Source organism: Choloepus didactylus, chromosome 8 (assembly GCF_015220235.1).
Source record: "Choloepus didactylus isolate mChoDid1 chromosome 8, mChoDid1.pri, whole genome shotgun sequence".
In the NCBI taxonomy this organism is placed as follows: Eukaryota; Metazoa; Chordata; class Mammalia; order Pilosa; family Megalonychidae; genus Choloepus; species Choloepus didactylus.
The window spans coordinates 123,246,049-123,270,807 of record NC_051314.1 but is presented as its reverse complement, the minus strand read 5'-3'; the positions used below and the strand labels follow the sequence as shown (position 1 = coordinate 123,270,807).

Genomic DNA, 24,759 nt, shown 5'->3' with positions numbered 1-24,759 from the left:
GTACTCTGTAAGTTTAAAGTGATGCACACACACACTCACATACATATGTACATACCTATCTTACTATTATTGTCATTGACCATTTGGCCTATACTAATAACAGGATAAGAGTGTCTAGTCTCCCCAAAGTCTTCCTCAAGGGCAATTCTACTCAGCCTCACAGATTACTTTGCTCTATCTTGTTACACTTGTAACAGAGTCTTCTGATTTCTCAGCTTGAAAAGTTTGATTATTAAGGAACTGAGATAGCATGCAGCCCAATTTTTCTTCTAAAAAAGGTGATTAATTCATTTTCCTTCTGTCCTGTACCCTTCTTCCTAGCATGGCTTAGGTAGATACAGAGCCCCAGTACAGCCTGGGTTGACATTGTGTGGGAGAACACATAGGGAACAGAATGTGAAAAAAAGCCTTGGCTTGAGCATAAAAGGAATCTGGTGAAGTTTGGGATATGGGAAAATGTGAACAAATGTGAACCTGCTATGACTGCCAGGTCCTTCTGCCCCTGTTCTGCCCCTGGCTGGAGCTTGTATCTCCAGTCTCCTGCAATCACCTGAGAATGCTCCCCCTCAGGGACATCTGGTGGCAACACTTGCAGCAGGTTCTCTGCTGTAGCATTGGTGAAAGCTGACATTCTGCTGTGTGGGGACCGTGTGGGAGATGGTTTTCCTTTTTTGCCCCGTTTGGTTTCTACACCTCTTTGGCTTGAGCCTTCACCATCTCTGGCATCTGCTCCCTCTGCAGATACTCCAAAGGTCCAAGTATGCACTCAGCTGATTAGTCCCCTTTAGTTCTGGCCTTTTTGTCACCCTTTCGTCCTGACAGCCTCTGGAAGCCCATGTGTTTTTCATTTGTTCCCATCTCAGCTCTGACTTATTCTTCTTCACCATCTCCTTTCTTCTCATTTTACCATAACTTCACATGGGGTCCTCCTCCCTCAGGACTCCTTTTACTTGCACCGTTGGCCTTGTCTCCACCACTAGAGGGCACCCTCGTGCTGGCGTGCACATCTTCCCTGACTTGTTTCCTTCTAACCCACCGATGGTCTTGTATTCTGTGCCTTCAGAGTCCTCCTGGCCCCTGGATTCCCCTGATGCTTCACGTGTCCTTCTTTTACCTTCAAAATTGACTTGCTCACATTTGCCACCATGATCCTCTCTGCCACTACATGCTGGCTTCCCCCATCTTCTTCCTGGCTTACTATTACCACTGGGATGCTGTCTGCCGCCAGAGACCTTTCTGTGACTGGATTCCGTGTCCCTATTGTACTGTCTACCGCCCACCACCTGTCGTTTCCACTTGTGCCCTGGAGCATGTGCGGATGCAGAATCCTATTCCCCAAGCAGACCTCACTTTGTCTCCGACTCTACCTCCTCATCTGACCACATCTTCTCCACCAATTTATTAATCACTCACCAATCTTGACCCTCTCCATTGATTCTACTGATTCATTTGCCTTTCACTGTTACCGCCAACCCTCTCTCTTTTACCACCCCCATACTCGATCTCTGACACAAGCCTGCTTAATTCCAATACTACCCAACAGTGTCCCAGGGAGCTTATGTCAGATAACCCCTGCTGCTTGGCCTCTAATTTCCCAATAATCTTGGACATCGATTGCTTATTTTAACCATATCTTGTTGGCTGTTATCTTCCAAGCACTTGTTGTACCACTCTTGCTCAAACTCTGATGTCCAGTAAGATCTATTTTTGTCATCTATCAGATACCCTTCTCTGGGGATGCTGGCAGCCTTTCTCTCCTCAGCATTAAAGTTCTGGAACTCATGGAAATACATTCCAAAGGGAGTGTTTCTCTAAATTTGGAGAGGAAAAAGAAAATAGGAGGGACTGCTGGCAAAGCATATGAGATAAGATTACCAAATGAATTATTCTGGGACTGTCCCAGACTCATTTGCTGATGAGCAGGACTCAAGAGCCTCCATGACCTCTTGTAGCAATGAACTCAAACCAGAGCACCTGATGGTCCTCAGTGCATCTGAGTCCTATAACCTTGGTGGACCATTTGCAGCAGAAATGGTGTTAAGTATTCTGGTACTTTTTTCCCCTTGCAAGTCCTTGCTGACTATTTTCCTTTAAAGTAACTTTGTGTTGTCAAGTAGCTTAGTTTGAAAATCAGTTCACTAAATATTCATATAGTTTTATGAACAATACTGCATCCATAAACTGAAAGAAAGGAATTTTTGCTGATATGCAGTGCCAACATGCCATAGTATGAATATTTTACTCATTCATCCAATTCAGTGGATATAAGTAGTTTGTTGTGTTACTGTATGATGTACAAAAATAACTGTAAGAATATAATCTCTATGAAGAGGTGGCATAAACATAACATTGAATTGCTGGCAAAGTTTATCTCTGAAGCCCTTAATTCTTCATTATTCTCCTGTTTCTCTTTGGGTATCAATAACTCAGGTACACATATATTTCTGTTTTTCCTTAACACTCCATGACTTACCAAGAGACCTCCTTTGTTAATCTCAGCCTTTTTTTGTACCTTTTCTCCCCAGCCACATATCAATATTTTACTTCTGCAACTGTTAGAAAAAACTTAATAACTCAATTAATTTATTGAGCACCTATTCTGTGGTAAGCACTTTAAAAGGTGCCAGGAATACAAAAATAGACATTGGGCCCTCCTGTAATTTACAGTCAAGTAAGGGTGGAGGATATTTATTAGTGTTCATTCAAAGACATTAATAAATATGTGAGACTAAAAATGTGATAAGTGCCAGGGAGGGAAACATAGCGTAGAAGGGTTTGACATTGTCATGGACCATAAAGAAAGGTTATAAAAAATTGAACTGAGATACAGAGAATGTTTGGAAGTTAACTTGATGGTGAAGGGAGGAAAGAGAATTCCAGGTTAAGGAACAATTTCTGCAGAGGCACTGTGGTAAAATAGGGCATGACAATGTGAGTTTCTAAAAGGAGTCCAGTGTAGTCGTGGTGCTGAGAGCGAGGGTGAGTTTGGTGCAGGAAGAGACTGGACATGTAAGCAAGCATTAGACCTATTAGGACTTCTAGACCATGTTATGGATTTTGGTATTATTCTAAGGAAGATATTGAAGTATTTTCAATAGGAGGGTTGTATCGTCAGAATATCTTTTAAAAATAATGAGTGGAACAGGAAGACTTTTTATTGCAGTTATTTAGGCACCTTATATCAAGATCATGGAAATGGTAATGGAGAGAAAAGGACAAATTTGAGAGATACTTAGAAAAAAGATAGTAAGATTGGGGATGTGGGGAGGCAGTGAGGGGAAGTGCAGAGGTGAGATAGAGTGATGTCAAGATGACAGGCTTATAGCTTGCATAACTTTCTTGGACAGCCTTTCTATTTGTTGACATGTGGAGCACGGAAGATTATTTTTGCGAGGAATGTCAATGAATTGTGTTTATATGTTGAGTTTGAAGAACCTTTGAGATTTGAGATTTAGAATGTCAAAAAGGTCATAGTCATATGGGCCTGGTGATCAGGAAAAGGTGTGAGATAGAGATACAAATTTGAGATGCATTGCTTTGTAGTTGGCAACTGAAACTGCGAGAATAGATGTGATGAGCTAAGGATATTTAGAGGGAAGATGTAGAGAAGATAAAGACTGAAGTTTAAAAATACAAAACAAAAGAGACAATGAGGACTGAATAACTGCATTGAAGATTCAGATGCAAACAAAATATTCATCACACCTTCTCATTTTCTGTAACATTTTATTTCCTCTCCATCACCTTTCCCACACCTCTGAGAAGTGGCGGCATAAATGCGGACACACACACACACACACAGAGCACTCTAGAACACACACACCACTCTGGATTTTCTGTGATCTGAAATCAAAGGTCATTTGGTGCCTTTCAGTCACAGAAATGGATATCGGTTTTCTGCAGAGTAGATTACAGTCCACAAATCCACTGATGATTTTTCTCACAATTTTCTGCAACAATCTCAGCACGAGACACATAGGCACATTTCATGCTCCGGGTCCCTGTACTGGATCCTTTTATTGAAAACCTGTAGAGAGAAAGAAAACGACATCTTTACAGCTGCCTTGAAAATTACGCATGTGTCCAAAGACTAAAGAGGCCCTCAGTTACTATTTTCTAAATTTTAATGAAAAAAAATGATCATTAAGACAATTTAAACAGTACACAATAGTATGATAGGTGAAGTAATTCTTCCCACTCTGAGTTCTTTTCTCCATTACCTCTTCTAGAAGAGTTAATAGTTAATGAATATTAGTTAGAGGTGCATACAGGTAATTCTAGAATATCAGCTCTGAAGTTTTTTCATTTATAAAAGTACTGGCCACTTTCAGAAATGAGCAGAAACTTGTGTAATATTGTGGGCTAAACTGCTGCTATCCTAAAAGGTTTTACACTTGCCAATTTACCTCTTAGATAAAATGATACCATAAAAAGGTGGAAGCGGCAAATTCTGCGTCACACACACACCTTCTAAGTGGATGGAGTGAGATTTCATGCATGACCCATTTTATAGTAATTATTTTCCAGATTGTGAGAGTCAGTGTAGAAATTTATATTTGTTCACTTGGTTTAAGCCCCACAACATTAGACAACCCTTTAACTCTTTCTTGTCATGTAGTAAGGGATCCAAACAACAAAAAAGCTGAGCTACAATGAACTCACAGATCTGAGTCAAAAGAGCTGTTGTCCATCCAGACCCATAATTTTCCTCCAGCGGAGTTACTCAAGCCAATCCAATATAAGTTTGAAGCCTTTAAATGCAGCCATAGGAAACTCTAAAGGGAACAGCGAATGTCATATGAAACAACTGATGGACACTTACAGATACAATAAAAATATCTTGAGTACCTGTTATGTGCTTGACACTGGAATAGAAGCTGGGAATAAACAGGTGAGAAAGTCATAATTCATACTTTCCAATACATCATACTGGAAGGGAACAGACATGTAAACAAACAATTGCAATACACAGTGTGATGACTGCTAAAATAAAGTAAGGTATAGTAGAAGGAAGTAACCACTCTGTGCAGTGAAAATGCCTAATTTGAGTCCTAGCTCTACCATTGACTATTGTGCATTCTTGGATGAGTTATGAAGTCTTTTCACTTCTGTTTCACTTTTTTCAATCTCTAAAATTCAGATAATAATAGTACCCACCTCAAAGACTTATTAATTTGTTATTAAATAATATTATTAAACATCAAATGCAAATAAAAGCATTAATGCAAATAATGGCAAATATATTAGCCATTATAATCAAATAAAGGGGGACACAATATATAGAAGGAAGATAATACACAGGGAAAATTAAAGAAAGAAAGCAATGAGTGAGCTGATGCAGTAAATATTGCTCATAGTTACCAAATATCCTTTTTCTTCTTTTTGTGTAGTAATGCAAAATATATGGCAAACAGAATATATGGACAAGAATAAACAGTAAAGACTACATCTCCCACCCTCTCCATTACAAGGTGAACAGAGGATATACTGAAATTCTGCTCTTAAAGAGTAGGGCCATACCCTTCCAGTCATTACTTTCTTCTTTCCCTGCTGCCTACCATGTGGACATGGTGGTGACCCAACCAGGGCTGGGTAGACAAGAGCAGCACCCTACTGATGATGGTGATGAGTTGAACCCCATAGAAATATGGAGTGTGAGAGAGATAACCTCTTGCATCCATCCTAAGACAGATTTTCCCCCCATTTTAACACTTTGAAATGGGAACTGCCTTAAAATCAGTGACTTGGGGTAGTTGAGGATTGGGCTGGGTTTGAGATTTGTCATGGATATGGTTATCCTCAGTGCTCCACAGGCTTCAAATTCCTGTAATGACACCTTGTGTTTAGTGTAGGGTTTATTTGCCAGAGGAATATCTATCTGCTTCATCCTAAGGATTTTAGTTTTCCTTCTGCACTGTGCCATAGAGGGGATCTCTTCGCATAGTCTTACTCCTTTCTTGTCCCTCTCCCAGCAGTACTCTTCTTTCCTCCTTATTTGAAGCTTGCTAGCTTGGTGGTGGGAGGCTGTTGAGGGGAGTGGTCTCAGTTGCAGCACCGAGTCCCTGCTTCTTGAGAGGGTGACCTCAGTTCTGCTGCCCCTTCCCTGGCTGTAGTAGTGGATCCAGTTGTGTATTCCTGCCCCTCTAATAGGAATCGATTTACATTTATCCTGACTCCTTTTCCCACCTGCAGTGTTTCACATGTTCTCTAAGAGCATCAGTGTTGCCCTTCTCCTCTCCTACATTAAGGATTTTTTTTCCATAGGGCAGATAGCAGGGAAGGCAGAAGGGTCTCAGTGGAATTTCTTGCCTCTTCTTGATTACTGCTGTTTTTATCTCCCAGGTCTGCACCACAGAGGTCACTTTCCTATGGTTGTTTCCAATCTTTGCTCTGAGAGCCTTGTGGGATTTGTAGAGAAAGAGCCTGTGAGAGGGTGTGGACTGCCCCAATTTTTTCAGCCATTTCCAGGGAAGAGCCATCCCACAGCAAGAACATAGCACAAACACCAAGGATATTCAGCCACCTTTTGGCAATCCTACTGTTCCTCCTGGCGATGCTTTTCACATTATAGCACAGTCTTCTCCCATCACCTGTCACAGAGGCCCACCTAACCGCTCATCTTACGAAGGCACTTGTTGGTTTTTGGCAATTAGACAAGTGAAAGAAACAAGAGGTATCCAAATTGGAAAGAAAGAATTAAACTATTTCTGTACACAGATGACATGATCTTATGAACAGAAAATCCCCCAAAAAACCCACAAGAAAGCTACTAGACATAATTCAAAATTCATCAAATTTGCAAGGCACAAGATCAACACAAAAATTCAATTTCATTTCTATATATTAGCAATGAACAATCCAAAAAGGAAATTAGGAAGACAATTCCATTTAAAACAGCATCCAAAAGATTAAAATATCTAGAATAAATTTAATCAAGGAGGTGAAATACTTGTACAATGAAAACTATAAAATATTGCTGAGAGAAATTAAAGTCCTACAAAAATAGAAAGACTTTCCATGTTCATGCATTGGAGGACTTAATATTGTTAAGATGGAAATACCATCAAAAACAATCTACAGAGTCACTGAAATCCCTATTAAAGTTCCAGCTGTCTCTTTTGCAGAAATGAAAAAGCCAATCCTCAAATTCATATGGAATTGCAAAGGCCACAAATATCTAAAGAATTTTGAAAAAGAAGAACAAAGTTGGAAGACTCATGCTTTCTGAGTTCAAAACTTACCAAAAAGTTATAATAATCAAGAGCATGTGGTTCTGGCATAAAGATAGAAATACAGACCAAGGGAATAGGATGAAGAGTTCAGAAATAAACCCATGCTGTTAGGTTGTGGGTTCCCTATTGAGCCCTGGTTGCTCAATGGGGAAATAATAAGTCTCTTCAGCAAATGGTCGTAGGACAAATGGATTTCCACAAGAAGAAGAATGAAGTTGGACCCCTACCTCACATCATATTCAAATAATAATTCAAAATAAATCAACATCATAAATATAAGAGCTACCACCATAAAACTCTTTGAAGAAAACAAAGGGGTAAATCTTCATGACTTTGAATTTGGCAGTGGATCCTTAGACATACCACCAAAAGCATGAACAACAAAAGAAAAAGTAGATAATTGGACTCCATCAAAAATTAATATTTTCTGCATCAAAGGACATTATCAAAATAGTGAAAAGACAACCTAATAAATGGGAGGAAATAGTTGTAAAGTATATACCTGATAAGGGTTTATCATCCAGAATACATAAAGATTTTACAACTCAACAACAAAAACACAAACAATCCAAGTTAAAACAGGCAAAGGATTTAACAATAAACATAACTCTAGTGGAGTTATACAAAAGATCAACAGGCAAAAGATGCTCAATGTCATTAATAATTAGGGAAATTCAAATCAAAACCACAATGAGATACCATTTCACATGTACTGGGATGGTTAGAATCCAAAAAAGGAAAATAACAAGTGTTTGTGAGGATGTGGATAAATTGGAACCTTCATCCATTGCTGGTGGTAATGTAAAATGGTACAGCTGCTTGGAAAAGAAGTTGGCAGTTTCAAATAGTTAAATATAGGATTACTATATGACTCATATATTCCACTCCTAGACAAATATGCAAAAGAATTGAAAACAGAGACTCAGGCACTTGTATAACAATGCCACTAGAAGCATTATTTGCAATAGACAAACGCTGGAAACAAGACAAGTGACCACTAGCAGATGAATGGATAAACAAAATATAACATATACACACCATGAAATATTATTCAGCCATAAAAGGAAGTAAGTTCTGATACATGTGACAGCGTGGGTGGACCTTGAATATATTATGCTAAGTGAAAGAAGTCAAACACAAAAGAACAAATATTGTATGATTCCACTTACATGAAATATTGTTATAGACCAATTCTTAGAAATAGAAAGTAGATTAGAGGTTACTAGGGCTCAGAGGAAGGGGGATTGGCAGCTATTGCTTAACGAGTACAGAATTGCTGTTTGTGGTAATGAAAAAGTTTTACACAGCTATGTAAATGTAACTAAAGGCACTGAATTGCACACTTAAAATGGCAAATTTTATGTTATATGTATTTTACTACATACACACAAAGGAACACTTAAAATATGTTGTCTCAGACTACTGTTCTTCAAAATCTAGTTTATTGTTTGTTCTGGAAATATGTCTGCCCTGCATTTCAGCATTCCTTCCTTTGGAGGTGAGCAAGACATATATGAGCTCCTTAGTAAAGTCTTGATTGCACTATTTCTCCAAACAATGATTTGCTGTTTATTCCTTTCAGAACATTCCTGTTAGAAGCTTTGTAGTTGAACCCTGCTTTTCCCTTTGCCCATTAAAATTTACTTCAAGGAGGAGAAGAAAGGTCTCTTTCAGGTGTTGATTCCATCTTGGATTTGGCTCATGTTTCCCTGCATATGACATCTTACATTTGGATATTTGGGGTTATCACCATTGCCTGGTTATACAAAAGATAGTTTACTGCTCTTTTTGTTTCTCTTGTTATTGGCGGTTTCCGTGAAACTCAGAAGGTTTTTTTCCCCTCACAAGTCTCAGCAGCTGCATTTTGTAAGTCTCCCTAGATGGCAGATGTTCAACCAGGATTGTGAAGCACTGCCAGGCACTGGGTTTTCAGAAACTGAGACACTGACGTTTCTTCTGGTTCTAACACCCTACCTCTCAATCTGAGTAACCTTATTTGATGTTTGCCAATTAGCACATGTATTTGTCTTATTGACTTGGAGACTTAAAGAAAGGAGTGTCCAACTTTCATGTAGCAAAACTTCTCTTTAAATTAAGCCAGAGTAGCTAAATATTTATTTCTCCTCTTGGAAGAACTAAAGCTAAGTGGGAAGGACTACTGCATATTTCTTTTATCAAAATGCCTTCCTTAACTTCAGTCACCGTGGTATCTTACAGAAGCCTCTGTGAGTATTGCAGTAAACATAGGAGATGAGATAATGTTTTTAATCTCTTCCATTTAAAAATGGACTGTGGTAAGAAGTAGGGATCCACTGTAGAGATAAATGTGTAACACCAAATGAACTCCTCTTCTCCCGATCCCCCAGCCCAAAGAAGACTAAAATAATCATGTAGTTCATTAATTCATTCAATCAATATTTACATTGTTAAGAGAAGAGATTTTAAAAAACATTTTTTTTTCCACTGGCATTTGCCCAATTTGTAGCACGAGAAATTCCACTGCATGTAAGAGATACTTACAAACGCCACATTTAATATCTCACCATGTCAATGAAGTCTCGAATCACAATGAGTTCTGAATTTTTCGCGGCACAGTCAGCCTGACTTTTTCCCCAAGAATTTTTGGTTTCAGAAACCCAGTAACATTTCCCTCCATGTAGCTGCCAGTCTTCGGAGGGGCAGGATTGATTGGCAGTGGAAGAGTTGGAAGAATCTGGGAGGAAAAAAGATGAATAATTAAAAGACAGTCACAACTATATCCCTAAAAATGAACACTAATTAAAGGCTCTCAAAATTTGCTTAATTATGCTCTAAGCTTCTTTGACAAAAGCATGTGCTCCATGGTAGATAGGGAAAAAAAAATAGAGATAATCAGAATTTCAACTACATGTATTTATTCACCTTTTCTTTCTTTCATTTATTTTCTTTAAAAACATATCATACTTTCTATCAGCCAGAGAACACCCGACCCTAGGATAAAATGAGCATCCAAGCCTCATGGAGCTGAAAATTTTAAGAGAAATCTGTAAATTAGAGATCTTAATTAGTGGTCCACTGAGGCACCAGAAATTTTGGGAGTTGTGTGTAACACAGGAGCAGTTTTGCTTAACCAAAATTGGGGTAATTGGTGGATCCCAAAATCAGATAGACAAGAATGTTGACATGCAAAAATGTGTTGGTAACAGGTAGATCTAATTTATAGTATTTGCCAGGAGATCCAGATGATGATGGATGGGTATCCTAGACAGATCAAAATAATTTAGTGTCCCCTCAAATAATATTCTCCACACACACACACACACACACACACACGCACAATGACCTGAAGGCACTGAAGAGTGAACAGAAGCAGGCAGATTCTGGAGGGGAGCTGACACTTGGAAGAAGGTTTGTCATGGCCCAAGTGCCCCATTTTTATAATTGTTAGCCTCAGGCCAAAGCTGGTGCCCTGTCAGCTGGGTAAATCTTCAGTAGACAGCCTACAATCTTTCCTAACCTGAATATCCAGAGGATAAAGTCTGGGACAAACACAGATGTTAGAAAATGACTAACATAAGATTCCCATTAAAATATCTTACATGCAATAATGTTTTAAAAATTGACAAAATCGAACTGCACATACCCCAATCGAAAAAAAAATTCACAACATGCAATTATTTCAGTGAAATACTTTTCAATTCATTTAAAACTCACTGTATAATTTTTATAATTTTTCCTTGGACCATTGAACATTTTGTCATGGACTGTAATGGATCCCTGGAAAACAATGATCTAAATCATCCCTCTGTAGTGGTAGACAATTCTTTCCCATGTTCAGTTACTCCAGGACAACCAATGCTATTGTCCGTGCTTGGTTACACAGGAATTAGACAATTTAAATGTTACCTATTGAGCTGTTTGTTCCAGATTTATTTTTCCCAGTACAGTGTTTCTTTATTGATTCATTATTTGCCTTGGAATGTCTTGCAGAGTTCAACTGGATGACTAATGAAAGAAAAAACATATTTTCTTAGTTAAAGGCAAAGCACAAAACCATTCAGTTCTAGGGACTCTGTGAAATTTGGTAATGTAGAAATTCCATCATAAGTTAAAGGCTTGAAAATATAGGGAGAAAACATCATTTTTTTTTCAAAAGATGGAGTTCTTTTCTATTCTTACTAATAAGAGTACAATTAATTAGATCGATGCAATTAATTAGATTAATCTAATTATTAATAGTCCAATTAATGTTAACTTTAGGAGAATTGGAAAAATGTGACCTGGAACAGAGGGATACTCACTAGACATTTTTTTCCATAGATCTTTCATATTTCTTTTACTTAGCACAAAATAACCACCTCTGAGAATGAACCTCATTTAGATAATTTGAGTTTATTGAGTTCCTGTTAGTCAGATGTCACCTGCTTCAAGGAAAGGGTTTTTAGGTGTTTTGGTTTTGGTTCTTTATTCTGTTCCTTTTGAGAGCATGCATGTAAATACTGAATATATAAGTGTGGGGTTAGCCCAGAGTTGTTTTTCTACTATCTATTGGCCATTTAACTGAAGTTATTTTTGTTCATTCATAATCTCATGATAGTGTATTAGACAATTGGTATTTTAAATGGCCTTGACCATTTAAAACAAAATAAACATAACTAAAATAATCAAAGTAAGTATTTATATCATGTTTGCCATGTACCAGGCATTGGTACATGGCGTTACATTTATAATACATTAAATTAATTTAACATTATAAAATAAAATTGTAAATATTTTATGTTGATATCTATTACCTTTAATCCTTACAATTTACATGTTGGAATTTGAAAACTGGCACTCTGTCTCTGGAGGACCCATGCCTTTAAATCCTACGTATTTTTGCCCCATAGATAAACTTTTTAAAAGGTATTTTATCCTTAAAATCTGTTTTAGAAACACATAAATTCTAGTCTAAATCTATTTTAATAGCAAACCACATTTTCTATTTTTGTAACAAACACATCTATTATTTTAATATTAAAAAAAAAGAAATATAGCCGAGGCTTTTATGCTAATGCCTCTTGCTGCTTTGTGTGTGTGTGCCATTTTAATAGCCCCAGTTAGGACATCGACTAGTTATGTGAAAGTAGTCAGACTATTTAATGCCTCTGGGCTTTAGAATGCTCATCATCTAACCCAGAGATTTAGCCTTGCTGATTTCTAGAGCGCCTTCAAATTCTAGAATTCTATGATCTGCCTAGTTCCTTCTAATTACTAATGTCATTCATAAGAGTTCAGTGACATGGGCAGCTACTGCATTGGCCTTTTTTAGGATTTGATTTAATCTGGAAGCCTGCATTCCTTGTAATATATAAACTCTGTAGCTTACCTTTGTTCTATAGATATTCATGACGAACTTTTCTCTAAGTATTTATTCAACAAAAATATTAAAATAATTGCATATGAAAAATTGGGTTAATGTTCAGCTATGTCCAAAGTATGTGAGTATAATTACTAAAATGCTTGATTGAATTGATTGATTTTAGACCAACCTCATCTGTGGATACATGATTGATGATGACCCGGGCATCTGATGTAAAGAAGCTTACACTCAAATGCACTTTATAATTCAATGTGCTTTCACCTGAAGATGCTTCCACAGAAACCTTTATATATATGCAACCAACTATCTTACTGTACTGTAGAATGACATGATGCATTATTTGATCTTGGTCATAAAATATACAATTGATCTTGACATCTTTTGTCCTTATCCATGAGATGACTCCATAATATATGTTACCATACTGAAGTTTTATATAAACTCTCTAATTTTAATTGTGTATCAAATTTCACACTTTCTGCATGAAGTTGTATTGTTTAGGAACCCCTTGAATAGCAAAAACAATTGCAGCAGATTATCAGAGAACATTGGGGATATTGAATAGCATTGCTAATTACTTACCAAAAATGCTCAGCACAATTATTATTACCACAAGGAGGATGATCATTGCACATCCAGCTTTCTGGAAAATTCCATAATGGTGAGAATCTATAAAATTGGATAGATTTCACTAGTAAGCCTGGCAAATAATTTGAGTCTTTGATAATGAGGTAGGGGAAGGCTTGACAGACTTCTCAGTTACCAGTTATACTGCTCCAAGTTACTTTCCTTTGACATATGTATACACAGATTCTTCATTCACTATGTCTTCTTTTCACTCTTTTTCAATACATACAAACTCACACATTTGGCTCTCCTGTTTGTGTGCAGGGAGATCTATAAAACTGTGAATGGATATAAATTATTCCTGGTGGGTTCACAATGCATATTCCCCAGTATCAATCTAACTTAACGGTCTACTCTCTGCATCTCTAACTTTTTATAAAAGGCTATACAATTCTCAAGAACTGCGGATTGATAACGCCCCCTTATTGGGATTGAACTTTTATTTTGCGTCCCTTCTCCTACATAATGCGCCTATTTCCTGGGAGGCATAATTGACATTTCATAGAATCACACATTTAAAATACAAGTAATTTTAGGGATTATCTTGTCCAACACCCATGTTTTTAAAATGAAGAACTTTGAGTGCACAAGTACAGTTACATGATAGCAGAGATGAGATAAGGTCTTAGGTCTCTTGACTACCAGGTCACAGCTGTGTTCAGTATCCATGCTATCTCATTGCCCTTGGTGTACTCAGAAGATAATAATTAAACAAATAAAGAAGCTGATACTTTCAGCTTTGGGCTGATAGCTAAAGGCAACAGTCATCTCAAATTCAACATAATTGCGGTATATCAATTCCACTAGATATGTGGTATCTGTATATCTATACATATGTTTACATACACACATGCATACATGCATGTATATAATATTTTGAGAAAGTACTAAAAATAGCTGTTGTTGAAATATAACCAATTACAAAATCAAGTGTCAGGAATGATTGAACTGAAAGTTTATTTGGTGGAATATTATGATAGAGTTCTTTGGTATGTTTTATTAAGTAAAACATCTTCAATGGGAATATTTTTTAATTCTTACTTAATTCTGAAAACATCTGGGACAATGTCCATATATTTTATAACAATCCAATTTGTGGGAGTCAAAACAATCACAAGATATATCTATATCCCTTGACATGTTTCTAGTATGAAGAACTTAGATAATGATTCATAAAACTTGGGATAATAAATAATCATATTTTTATGAAAGGACATACATCAAATGTAGTATGTAATTCTTTTAGGCCCTTCTAAATTCAGCAAAGCATGAATTTCTGTATCTTAGCCTGGGCTATTCTCAGTGGAATCACACCTGTCTTATCAATAGTGTTTGGTTTCCTGGTGACAGCCCTCTATGTTTTATAACTCAGAGAACCAATGGAACTACAATATTTATTGAATATCTAATGATATCCATTCATTCATCCATCCACTTATACATGAATCTGCTCAACAAGCATTTATTGCTTACCTGCTATGCACTTAGTTCTGTGTGAGGTGCTGGAAATACAAGGATTAAATGCTCAGGGAGAGAGATAACACACATGCAAAGTTCAGAAGTGGGAAGCAATATGGTAATTTTAAGGAGCAAAGAGAAGGCCAATGGCCAGATCATAATAAACGAAATGGAGGAAAAGGAAGGTCAGGGATAGTCATGTAGGCCTGGGTAAAACATGAAAACTCAGTATTTTAAATAGTGGTTTAATTATATACTGATAAGGCCATCAGAACAGATGTTGCATCTATCCAACACTAGAGGTATACAGAGAAAGAGTGATAGCTGACTTGACTTCTCCCAACTCTATAGATCATAAGCATGTCTATGGGTAGATCATTTACTCCTTATGTGTTTATGTCTTTTCATTTATAATGTTACATTATTGGATATAATAACATTAAAGATGTCATCTCTAAATTCCTAAGCAGGAAGGGATTAGGGTTCTATCTATCAACAGAGAGGAAAGGGTTTCCCTGGAACACAGTATCAAAAATACTGGTTTTGCTACTTAACTGAGTTAAAATAACCTCTAGAAAGATGAATTAATTGCATGAGTTTTGTTTTGTTTTGTTTCATTTTGGATAAGAATGCAGCTCTAGTCCAGATTATATTTTGAATTAAGTTGCATCATCTCATAGGAAATGGAAGTGCCCAGTCAACGGAGAAAAGAAAGCAGATTATGCTGTATCGGGCAAGTTAGAGAGGTGAGGTTCAAAAATAATAGTATCTTCTTGAAACCAGAGAAATGCACTCATCAGATTCATTTGCTAACTGAAAGTATGGCAAGTTTTTAAAATGGAAAAGAGGAAATTCATCCTTTGGAAATATGAAAATCAAAACATCAGATTCACTATAGTAAGGCAAGTGAAAAGATGAGACTTTATATTATTTAAATATTTTATACAGTTTTTCTTATAGAAAACAAAATTCTTACCCTAGAGGGGAGAATGGAAATGCAACATTTCCAAGAAATTTCCCTAAGGAGTCAAGAAAGAGAAAAGATATCAGCATTGCAAATCAATCACCTGGAGGGTGGATTTGTGACCAATGTCAACTTTAGCCATATTCCTATCTCTTCATTCCAATAATATCCCTTTATTCAGATAGTCATTAATTCTAAACTTCATGAAATAATAGACTAACATTTCATGTCTCAATTTAGTTTAACATTTTTATCCTGTGGATATCCAAATTTCCAAAGAATAAATAACAATGTGAACAATTGCCAAAGATATTTGCTTCAGTGCAAATGAATTAATCACATTATGTAAAAAAGACAGATTTAATGGGGGTGGATAAAGCTCTAGAGCAGAAGCAGTCATGAATATAAAAGTCACATGTGAGTATGAGTGTTTCCCACAGGAAAAATAAAGAATAGAGACGCTATGAAAACCAGAAACAAAAGTTTACATATTAAAGCCAGTGTTACAATTAAGCTTTGAGAACAGATAATTTGCTTCATTAAAAACACTCATTCTGATTCTTACAGTCAATAAATTTTGTTCTGAACTCAGTCTCCTAACAATTTCCAGTAAAACAATTACAGACATGTGAAGAGAAATAAAGGAAATTAAAAATAGAATATTAATTCTAAAGGGAGCCCAAAATCCAACTTACCAGTTTTCTGAAGTGGAGGTGAATGTTTTGAAGACGAAATCTGAACAGTTTTGATATCAGCATAGACTATATCCCCAGACATCGCATGTAGTAAAAGGAGAGAAGACCACAAATGATCTGTGCAAGAGAGTTCTGTGTTTCTATAATCCAGCCTCGGGTAAGCAAACTGAGAAGGAACATTTCCTTCCACTTCCCCTAGTTGATGGGCTTCCTCTTTGACAAGAGATGACAAAAGCAATGTGTTCAATCTTATCAACCATGGTAACACACTTTTTTTTTTTTTTTTAAGATGTGGAAGAGAATTTATTTAGCTTTGTGAACCTTTACTTACGTAATAGTAACGTAATATACTCTTAGCACAGGAAGACCTTATTAAAGTTTCATAAATTGCTTAATAAGGTAAATTTTTAGGTGGATTTTATGAGGCTTTCATACATTAAGTTTGAGAAAGTTGTTGGTTATCAGGATAACCAATACATGTATACATGATCACAATAAAAACAGTAAAATAAACCAAAAGAATATGACATTTTAACACCCACCAAAACATAAATGCAATTTCTAGTCAAACACTTATTCCTATGCTATACTCATTTTGAAACTCTTTATTTATTTTCCGTTTCATACTCTTTCACATTTTTTTCTGAATATAGATTGCAGATGATAATCATTTGTGTTATCTCCCCTGTCTCAATACCACAAAGTCACCTGTTTCACCTTGGCTGTTTTTTTTTTTTATCCTTTAGAGTATTATATGCTTATTAAGCCAGTTATACTCCAGTAACCTTTTCAATGTAAAAACATTAAAGAATTAAGAACAAATAATGGAGTCATTATTTCACTGATCCTAAGCAGCTGCAATTCTGCCTGATAAATTATTTTCATCTCTAAACAACACCTGGAAGAAAAGCAAAATTAGGGGAAGCCTATGATATTTTTCCCGACATTGTGTGCTTTCAATAGTTCAACAGTGGTAAAACTTGATAAGAGTTAATTAATGAGCTAGCATTTAAAAATGCATACTTTAATAATTATAAAGCTTATAAATACTTATATAAGCTGGTGGAAAAGCTGACCAGCTTCTTGGAGAAGCCAATACATAAATTAGGAGATACAAGTGTCCATCTATATTTTCTTTCATTTTTTAACAGAATGTTTTATTAAAGTTCTTTAATGTACAATAGTTCATTTGTCATTTGGAAGTCCCTTTATCATAAAGATAATTCTTTTGTCTGAGGATAAACAGCAGCCTTGCCAGTGATTATTCTGGACCTCCATGTTGGATAAATTCTATTTCTTCTTGAGACATAGGTTTCCTTCTGTTCTTTTGAGGTAATGATTTTATGATATCTGCAGTATCTGGAGGACCCCGATGCATCAGCAAAACTGGTGATTTACTTGCCATGGAGTGCTGGGAAATTGCAGAAGAGTGAGCCGGTATTCTGCTGATCGCAAAGTTTCTGACACATTGAGGTAGGCTTGTCTCTTCTGTCAGGGAATCTTATTAATGGAGTGTGTGGCTTGACTACCTGAATAACAGTGCTGGAAGACACCATCTTGCTGCCCCAGTAACACACTTTTGAATACTTGCAGGAAATACAGAAGAAAACTACTCCATGCAGTGAGTTCTTGCTTTTAAGTTAGTTTTCTGCCTAAATTTGGAATAACGTTAATTTTTAATACCACAGGAGATAACCCAGGACTTTCTTCTTCTGTCAGCCACTTCCTCTTTTAGCTCAAGCATATATTCTCTGGAAGAAACTCTGACCATCCAGCATTTCTTTCAATGATGAACAGTAATTAGGTAAGGGGAGAAGGAGGGATTTAATTATGGATGTTATGGAAAAGGACTGATTTTCTTATCCTTATTTTGAAATGGATTGTGTTTACTTAGGTAATACTTTAAAAGTTCCCTAGAAAGTTATTCTTTCTTGCATGTGCTCTATTTTACTAAGATTAAACTGAGGAAAGCATGGATCAGGCAGAGGACTTCCAAACTGCACAATCATATCGAAGAAACAGAAATAATTCAAGTGTATACCATAAAGGAAAATAAACCGAATTTTTAATGAGGTTTACAGAAATTTCCCACTGAATACATCTTAAGCACAGATTTTTATCTCCTGTTTCTTCTAATACACCACTAGAACTGAATTAAAGGAATAAAATTGTCTAAATCCAAAACAATAACAAAACAAAACAAAAAGGATTGGGGTTCTATAGATGATGAAAAAATTCAGCAAATTCCTGGAAGATGGATAGTAGAAGAAGACGTGGCAATTGAAGAAGCAACGTAGAGGAAATTGAAACCTCGAATATGCAGAGGGAGATAACTGAGGAGAGATCCTAAAAACCTGTGAAATTCTAGTAAGACTCGCAATTCAGAAATGCCAGATATTTACAAGAGCGGAAGTTGTTAGCTTACAACCGGTGGCTTACTTGGATTTCCACATGAGATTTGGTTTCCTCAGCATCCAGCCCAACGCATTGCACACAACTGTCTAAACAGCAGCCGCCACTACCCCTAAAAACATCCAAGGAATTTAATCTAAATTAATTGAAAAATTTTAGAGAACAGACCACAGCCCTCTGTCATTTAGAAGTTCTGTATAATCACTGATTTCTACAAGATTTCTCCCTCTGGGTGTGACCTCTTGAGGTTGCTGACACTTCCTCTTTTCTGGGCTAAAACTTGATAGATGACTAGACAATAACTACATTTTGACCAGCGTTTTATACATGAAAACCTGGCTTTAAGAAGCTATATTATTTGCTCATGGTCTTATAATCAGCAAATTTAAGAGTGAGGATTCAAACTCGGGTCAAACTGAGTCCAAAGACCATGCCACAATGCAACCATTCCTTCTAGATTTTCAGCACTTTGAGAAAAGATACACATTTTATTATTCTTGTTGTTTCCCCCATTCATTATATACCTGAAACTCAATAAACATTCACTAATTAAGTTTTGAATTACCAAATCAGTTAATCTACTGAATTTTATTGCTGGGCCCTAACACTTTTCCAGAGTGAAAAATAGTCATATGAGAAATATGACAGATGATCTAGCCATATTAAAGTGAAAAAATAATAGCATATGGAGAACTTATTATAAGGTCTGTAAGGTATGTAATGATCTTCGGGACTGACAAATTTAATATCAATGACCCTCTCCCCCCACTCCTATAATGACCATGGATCTGTGTTATGCAGTAATTTGTGATTTGTTAAGACATGTCTCTGAATGAATGGCATGATACTTGTGGGCAGGGCTCACTTAGCCAGGAAGAACATTCTACATAAAATCAACTTTCAGATAAATTAGTAATGGAATATTAAAAGTACTTTGAAAGCATGTTATTGAACAATCCAAATAAAATGTTCTTGGTAACAAGATAAAGTTAATTGCAAAATTGCTTAGTTAAGTAGTCAAAATAATCAAATATTCATGGGTAAAGATGTGGGTAGCTTAAATATTCAGCTTAAATATTTAGTTTGGTTGTTGCATTTTATGAGGAAAATTTTATGATTATTGTGATATTCTCAAATTTGTTGACAGCATTCTTGGGCCATGATACTTTGAATGTTGTTGAGTTTAAGCATCAGAGATTTAAATATGAAGATATTTGGCTGTCATTGATAGATACCACTACTAATTAATGACATAATATGCATTTAAAATATGCTTTATTATTGAGCTAGCTTTAATAATAATTTTAATAATTACTTTGTTTAATAATTACTTCTCTGTACATGGATTCCAAACTGAATCCTCAGTCCTGGCTAGTTTCCAGGAGTACAAGTCCTCATTTCCCACTGCTTTCCAGTACTCAAACCCAAAATAATCAAAAGCAATTGAATTTTCCCTCTTTTTCCACTGTGCTCCCTCTTTGTTTTGGTGGCCCCAGTACCTTCCAGAGCCTCAGGCTTGAAATATTTTGTGTCGAAGGATCCAAGATGGTGGCATAGAGAGGAGTGGAAGCTAAGTAGTCCCCCTGGAACAACTGAAAAAAAAAAACCAGAAACAACTAGTAAATAATCTGGAATAACTGCAGGGGGACAAACGTGACTGTCCACTCATCATACACTAACCTAAATTGGGAGGATTGCCCGAGATCACAGCGTAAAATCTGTAAGTAAGAACCGTGGATCCAAATCAGGAGACTCCTCCCCCACAGCCCGAGCTACAAAGCCTCATGGTGCCAGAGAGAAGCTTTCTCCCAGCAAGCGAATATAGCTCAGCTGAGCTCCAACTGGGGTTTTACTTAGTGAGTGTGAACTGCTCATTACGAGGTGCGAATCCTCAACAAGTAGACAGAGGCTTTGGATGATGACTGACCTGGGAGAGCCGGAGGGTCGCCTCGGACTAGCTCTGTTCCTTTTTTGACTCAGTGGAGAAAGCCTCGGCTGTTTTCAATTCCCAGTTCTGTGACCCAGACAGGGGTGTGGCACAGGCAGAGAGAGACCATTGAAATGCTAATGCCCTCCCCCTAAGGCATCCATCTTCTCTAAGAGGAAAGGGGTGGGTCCCAGCTCTACTACCTGCCTTTCATTCAGAACTTAACACCAGTCAAGAATTATAGGCTAATCTTTGCATCAGGCAGAGAGCGCCCCTGCACGGCTCAGCAGCCTGGGGCTTCCCTTGAGGGATGACGTGCACTAGTGATGTAGCACAGCCTTCCCTCAGCAGAGGTCCTGGAAGATCACAGCTGAGAAGGGGGGCCCACTTGGAAAACTCAGGGACGCTACATCAATGCCGGTGGTTTGTGGGTCAGCGACAGAGAAAATCTGGGGCAAAACAGAAATGAAGGCTTAGACTCTTGCAACAGCCTTGAATCTCCAGGGACACCTGGGAGGTTTGAATATTAAAGCTGCTCTGCCTGCCTAGCCACTCAGACCCACGCCCCACATTCGGGGCGGACAGCTCCAACAACAAACCCAAACTGAGTTCACCAACTGAACCCCACAAAAATCATTTCCCCACACACCACAGAGACAGAGTTGGGGAGAACTTACTTGAGGGGTATAGGTGACTTGCAGACACCATCTGCTGGTTAGTTGGAGAAAGTGTACGCCACCAACTTGTATTTCTGAAAAATTAGGTTGGTATTTTTTTTTTTTTTACAACTTGAAAGAACCCTATCAAGCAAAGAAAATGCCAAGAGGCCAAAAACAACAGAAAATCTTAATGCATATGATAAAACTAGACGATATGGAGAACCCGATCCAAAACACCCAAATCAAAATATCAGAAGAGACACAGTACTTGGCACAATTAATCAAACAATTACAATCAAGGAATGAAAACATGGCACAGGATATAAAAGACATGAAGAAGACCATGGAGCAAGATAAAAGGGACATAAAGAAGACCCTAGAAGAGCATAAAGAAGAAATCACAAGATTAAATAAAAAATAGAAGATCTTATGGAAATAAAAGAAACTGCTGGCCAAATTAAAAAGACTCTGGATACTCATAATACAAGATTAGAGGAAGTTGAACAACAACTCAGTGTCATAGAGATCAACAGAACAGAAAATGAAAGAACAAAAGAAAGAATGGACGAAAAAATCGAAAAAATCGAAATGGATTTCAGGGATATGATAGATAAAATAAACATCCAAATTTAAGACTCATTAGTGTCCCAGAAGGGGAAGAAAAGGGTAAAGATCTAGAAAGAGTATTCAAAGAAATTGTTGGGGAAAACTTCCCAAGCCTTCTACATGATATAAATACACAAAGCATAAATGCCCAGTGAACTCCAAATAGAATAAATCCAAATAAACCCACTCCGAGACATATTCTGATCAGACTGTCAAATACTGAAGAGAAGGAGCAAGTTCTGAAAGCAGCAAAAGAAAAGCAATTCACCACATACAAAGGAAACAACATAAGACTAAGTTGTGACTACTCAGTGGCCACCATAGAGGTGAGAAGGCAGTGGCATGATGTATTTAAAATTCTGAGAGAGAAAAATTTCCAACCAAGAATATTTTATCCAGCAAAACTCTCCTTCAAATTTGAGGGAGAGCTTAAATTTTTCGCAGACAAACAAATGCTGAGAGAGTTTGCCAATAAAAGACCTGCCCTACTTCAGGTACTGAAGGGAGCCCTACCAACAGAGAAACAAAGAAAAGAGAAAGAGATATAGAGAATTTTAACAGACATGTATAGAACCTTACATCCCAAATCACCAGGACACTCATTTTTCTCTACTGATCACAGATCTTTCTCCAGAATGGACCATATACTGGGACATAAAACAAGCCTCAATAAATTAAAAACAAACAAACAAACAAAAAAAATTGAACATATTCAAAGCACAATCTCTGACCACAATGGTATACAAATAGAAGTCAATAATTTTTGAGTTGTAACTCCACTATTTACTTCCTACATGATATAAAATACACAAACTGTAGTGACAAATCAGTGGTTTTGAACTCAATGTAAAATATGTAATTTTTTGACAAGAACTATATAAAGGTGGGGGAATGGAGGAGTATAGGTACATAGTTTATGTGTCCTATTGAAATTAAGTTGGTATCAAAGAAAAACAAGATTGTTATGGATTTAAGAGTTTAATTTTAAGCCCCACAGTAAACACAAAGAAATTATCAGAGAATATGACCATAGAGATGAAAAGTAGAGTATGGGTTAAGAGAAATAGGGGAAGGGGCAATGGGGAGTTAAGAAATGAGTGTAGGGTTGCTGTTTGGGGTGAAGGGAAATTTCTAGTAATGGATGGTGGGAAGGTGATAGCATTACAACATTCTAAATGTGATTAATCTCACTAATGTAATGCTAGGGAGGGGGTGGGATGGGAAGATTTAGACTGTATATGTGTTTCCACAATTGAGAAAAAAAAAAAAAAAAGACGATTGAATGCCAAGGATGACCCTGGATGAGATCTGATGATGGAGGACAGGAGACTCAAAGGGACACAGTTGAGACTTAAAGAAAAGGAAATATAGAATGTAAGCTTTGTATCATTGTTGAATCTCTTGTACGTCTTAGCTGTGCTTAATGGGATTGCATAAAAGAATGTTCTTATTTATGGAAATTGTATATGTGAATTTTAGTGTTTGTTCAAGGATGTGTGCAGGTAGCTCTCTTATGTTCAGAAGACAGAGCAATAGATGATGGATGATAGGGAGAGAGGGAGGGAGGGAGGGAAAGAAATAGCGGTGTGACAACATGTTAAAGTTAGTGGATCGGGGTATCGGGGAGCAGACAGGGAATGCTGGAGTTCTGTGTAGGGGGTTTGTACTGTTTTTGCAACTGTTCCTATAACTTTGAATTTATTTCAAAATAAAATGTAAAAAAAAAAAAATGTAAAAAAAAAAATCTTTTGTTTCCCCCATCTGTTGCATCCCACTACTTATTCTTGTTCTTCAACATCTTTTGCAGTTGTTCCCTCATTTCTATTGCAGATATCATAATTGTGACCCATGGATCAGAGGCTCTCACTGCTAAGACCCCAGATCCTATTTCTCTTTTAAAATAAAATTTAAATACAATTGCTTGCTTAAAAACAGGCCCTGATTATCCCAGTTTGGAGACTTTTTCCCCCCTAACATTTTCTATAGCTCTTTTAATTGTCTTGGCTTTTTGCAAGGAATCTTGGGGTAGATTTTAGCTGGCCTTCCTTTTGTTCTGCCTCTTCCTCCTATGAATCTGACCCCAGCAGCAACATTAACTTTTTTAAAGAGTTCTGATGATATTACTCCTCTAATTAAAACACATCAAAGGCTCCTTTTTGCCTAACACATACTTGGCACCCAAGATGAGCTCCAGTGCAGGCTCGTTTTTCTTGTCTCAAGAAAGAATTCAGGGACAAGAGGAAAAGTAGCAAGCAGTAAAGTTTATTTGAAAAGCCGGCACACATCGGGAAATAGCAGTTTGGTAAGAAGGAACACATGCTTTAGAGGTCAGCATGGATGGGCCACAAGAGAGGGACTGTGCCTGGTTGAGCTACACCCAGGTTTTACATGTTAGCCTGTTGCTATGCTTTAGAACAGGATTGGGGGTGGAAATTTCCATTCTCCCCCACCCTGGCTTAACCCCTCCTTTTCCTCCATCTGGCTATCTCAGCTGATTCTGGGAACTAGGGTCTGGCTCTCCTTCTACCCAGCCCCTCCTTTGTCCCTCAGCCTGTCTATTGCCTGTCAACTGATAGGGTTTGGTTTTCCTTTTGCTCGGCCCCTCCTTCCTGCTCTCCATCTGGCTATCAGCTATGGCTTGATGCTGACTTTCCATTTGAACTTACTGGTGCCCCTGGCCTGCCAAGAGTCCCTATTCTGTCCTGCCTCACTTGTCAGACTTTTTACCCTGGCATTTAAGCTCCTTCATGATCTGGCTCCTGATTAGCCTTCTTAATTTATCCCCATTTACTAACATTTTTACATACTATGTTTCAACTATATCCTTTGATCTATGCA

At 37.2% G+C, this 24,759-nt stretch overlaps 1 protein-coding gene and 1 pseudogene across 2 annotated transcripts; both read right to left on the bottom strand.

Annotated features, from left to right (window-relative positions):
* Nucleotides 1-3,709: 3,709 nt before the first annotated feature.
* Nucleotides 3,710-16,608, bottom strand: LOC119543312 (killer cell lectin-like receptor subfamily B member 1B allele A). Of its 2 annotated transcripts, XM_037848090.1 has the most exons (6): nt 16,318-16,608; nt 13,156-13,242; nt 11,118-11,216; nt 9,776-9,945; nt 4,663-4,775; nt 3,710-4,027 (listed from the first exon to the last, which is right to left on the bottom strand). In XM_037848090.1, exons 1-6 carry the CDS (start codon nt 16,397-16,399, stop codon nt 3,910-3,912), a joined length of 669 nt encoding a protein of 222 aa, XP_037704018.1. In that variant the 5' UTR covers nt 16,400-16,608; the 3' UTR covers nt 3,710-3,909. The 2 variants fall into 2 exon arrangements, with proteins under 2 accessions (XP_037704018.1, XP_037704020.1); XM_037848092.1 differs by lacking the exon at nt 13,156-13,242.
* A 970-nt stretch (nt 16,609-17,578) lies between these two features.
* LOC119542909 overlaps nt 17,579-24,759 on the bottom strand; it is a 28,679-nt pseudogene continuing 21,498 nt past the window's right edge.

Coding starts and splice junctions, on each gene's coding strand:
- LOC119543312 (XM_037848090.1), bottom strand. CDS start 16,399: ATGTCTGGGGATATAGTCTATGCTGATATCAAAACTGTTCAGATTTCG. Junction 13,243..16,317: donor ACCTCCACTTCAGAAAACTG/GTAAGTTGGATT, acceptor CCAATTTTATAG/ATTCTCACCATTATGGAATT. Junction 4,028..4,662: donor AGCTCTTTTGACTCAGATCT/GTGAGTTCATTG, acceptor TTCTCTCTACAG/GTTTTCAATAAAAGGATCCA.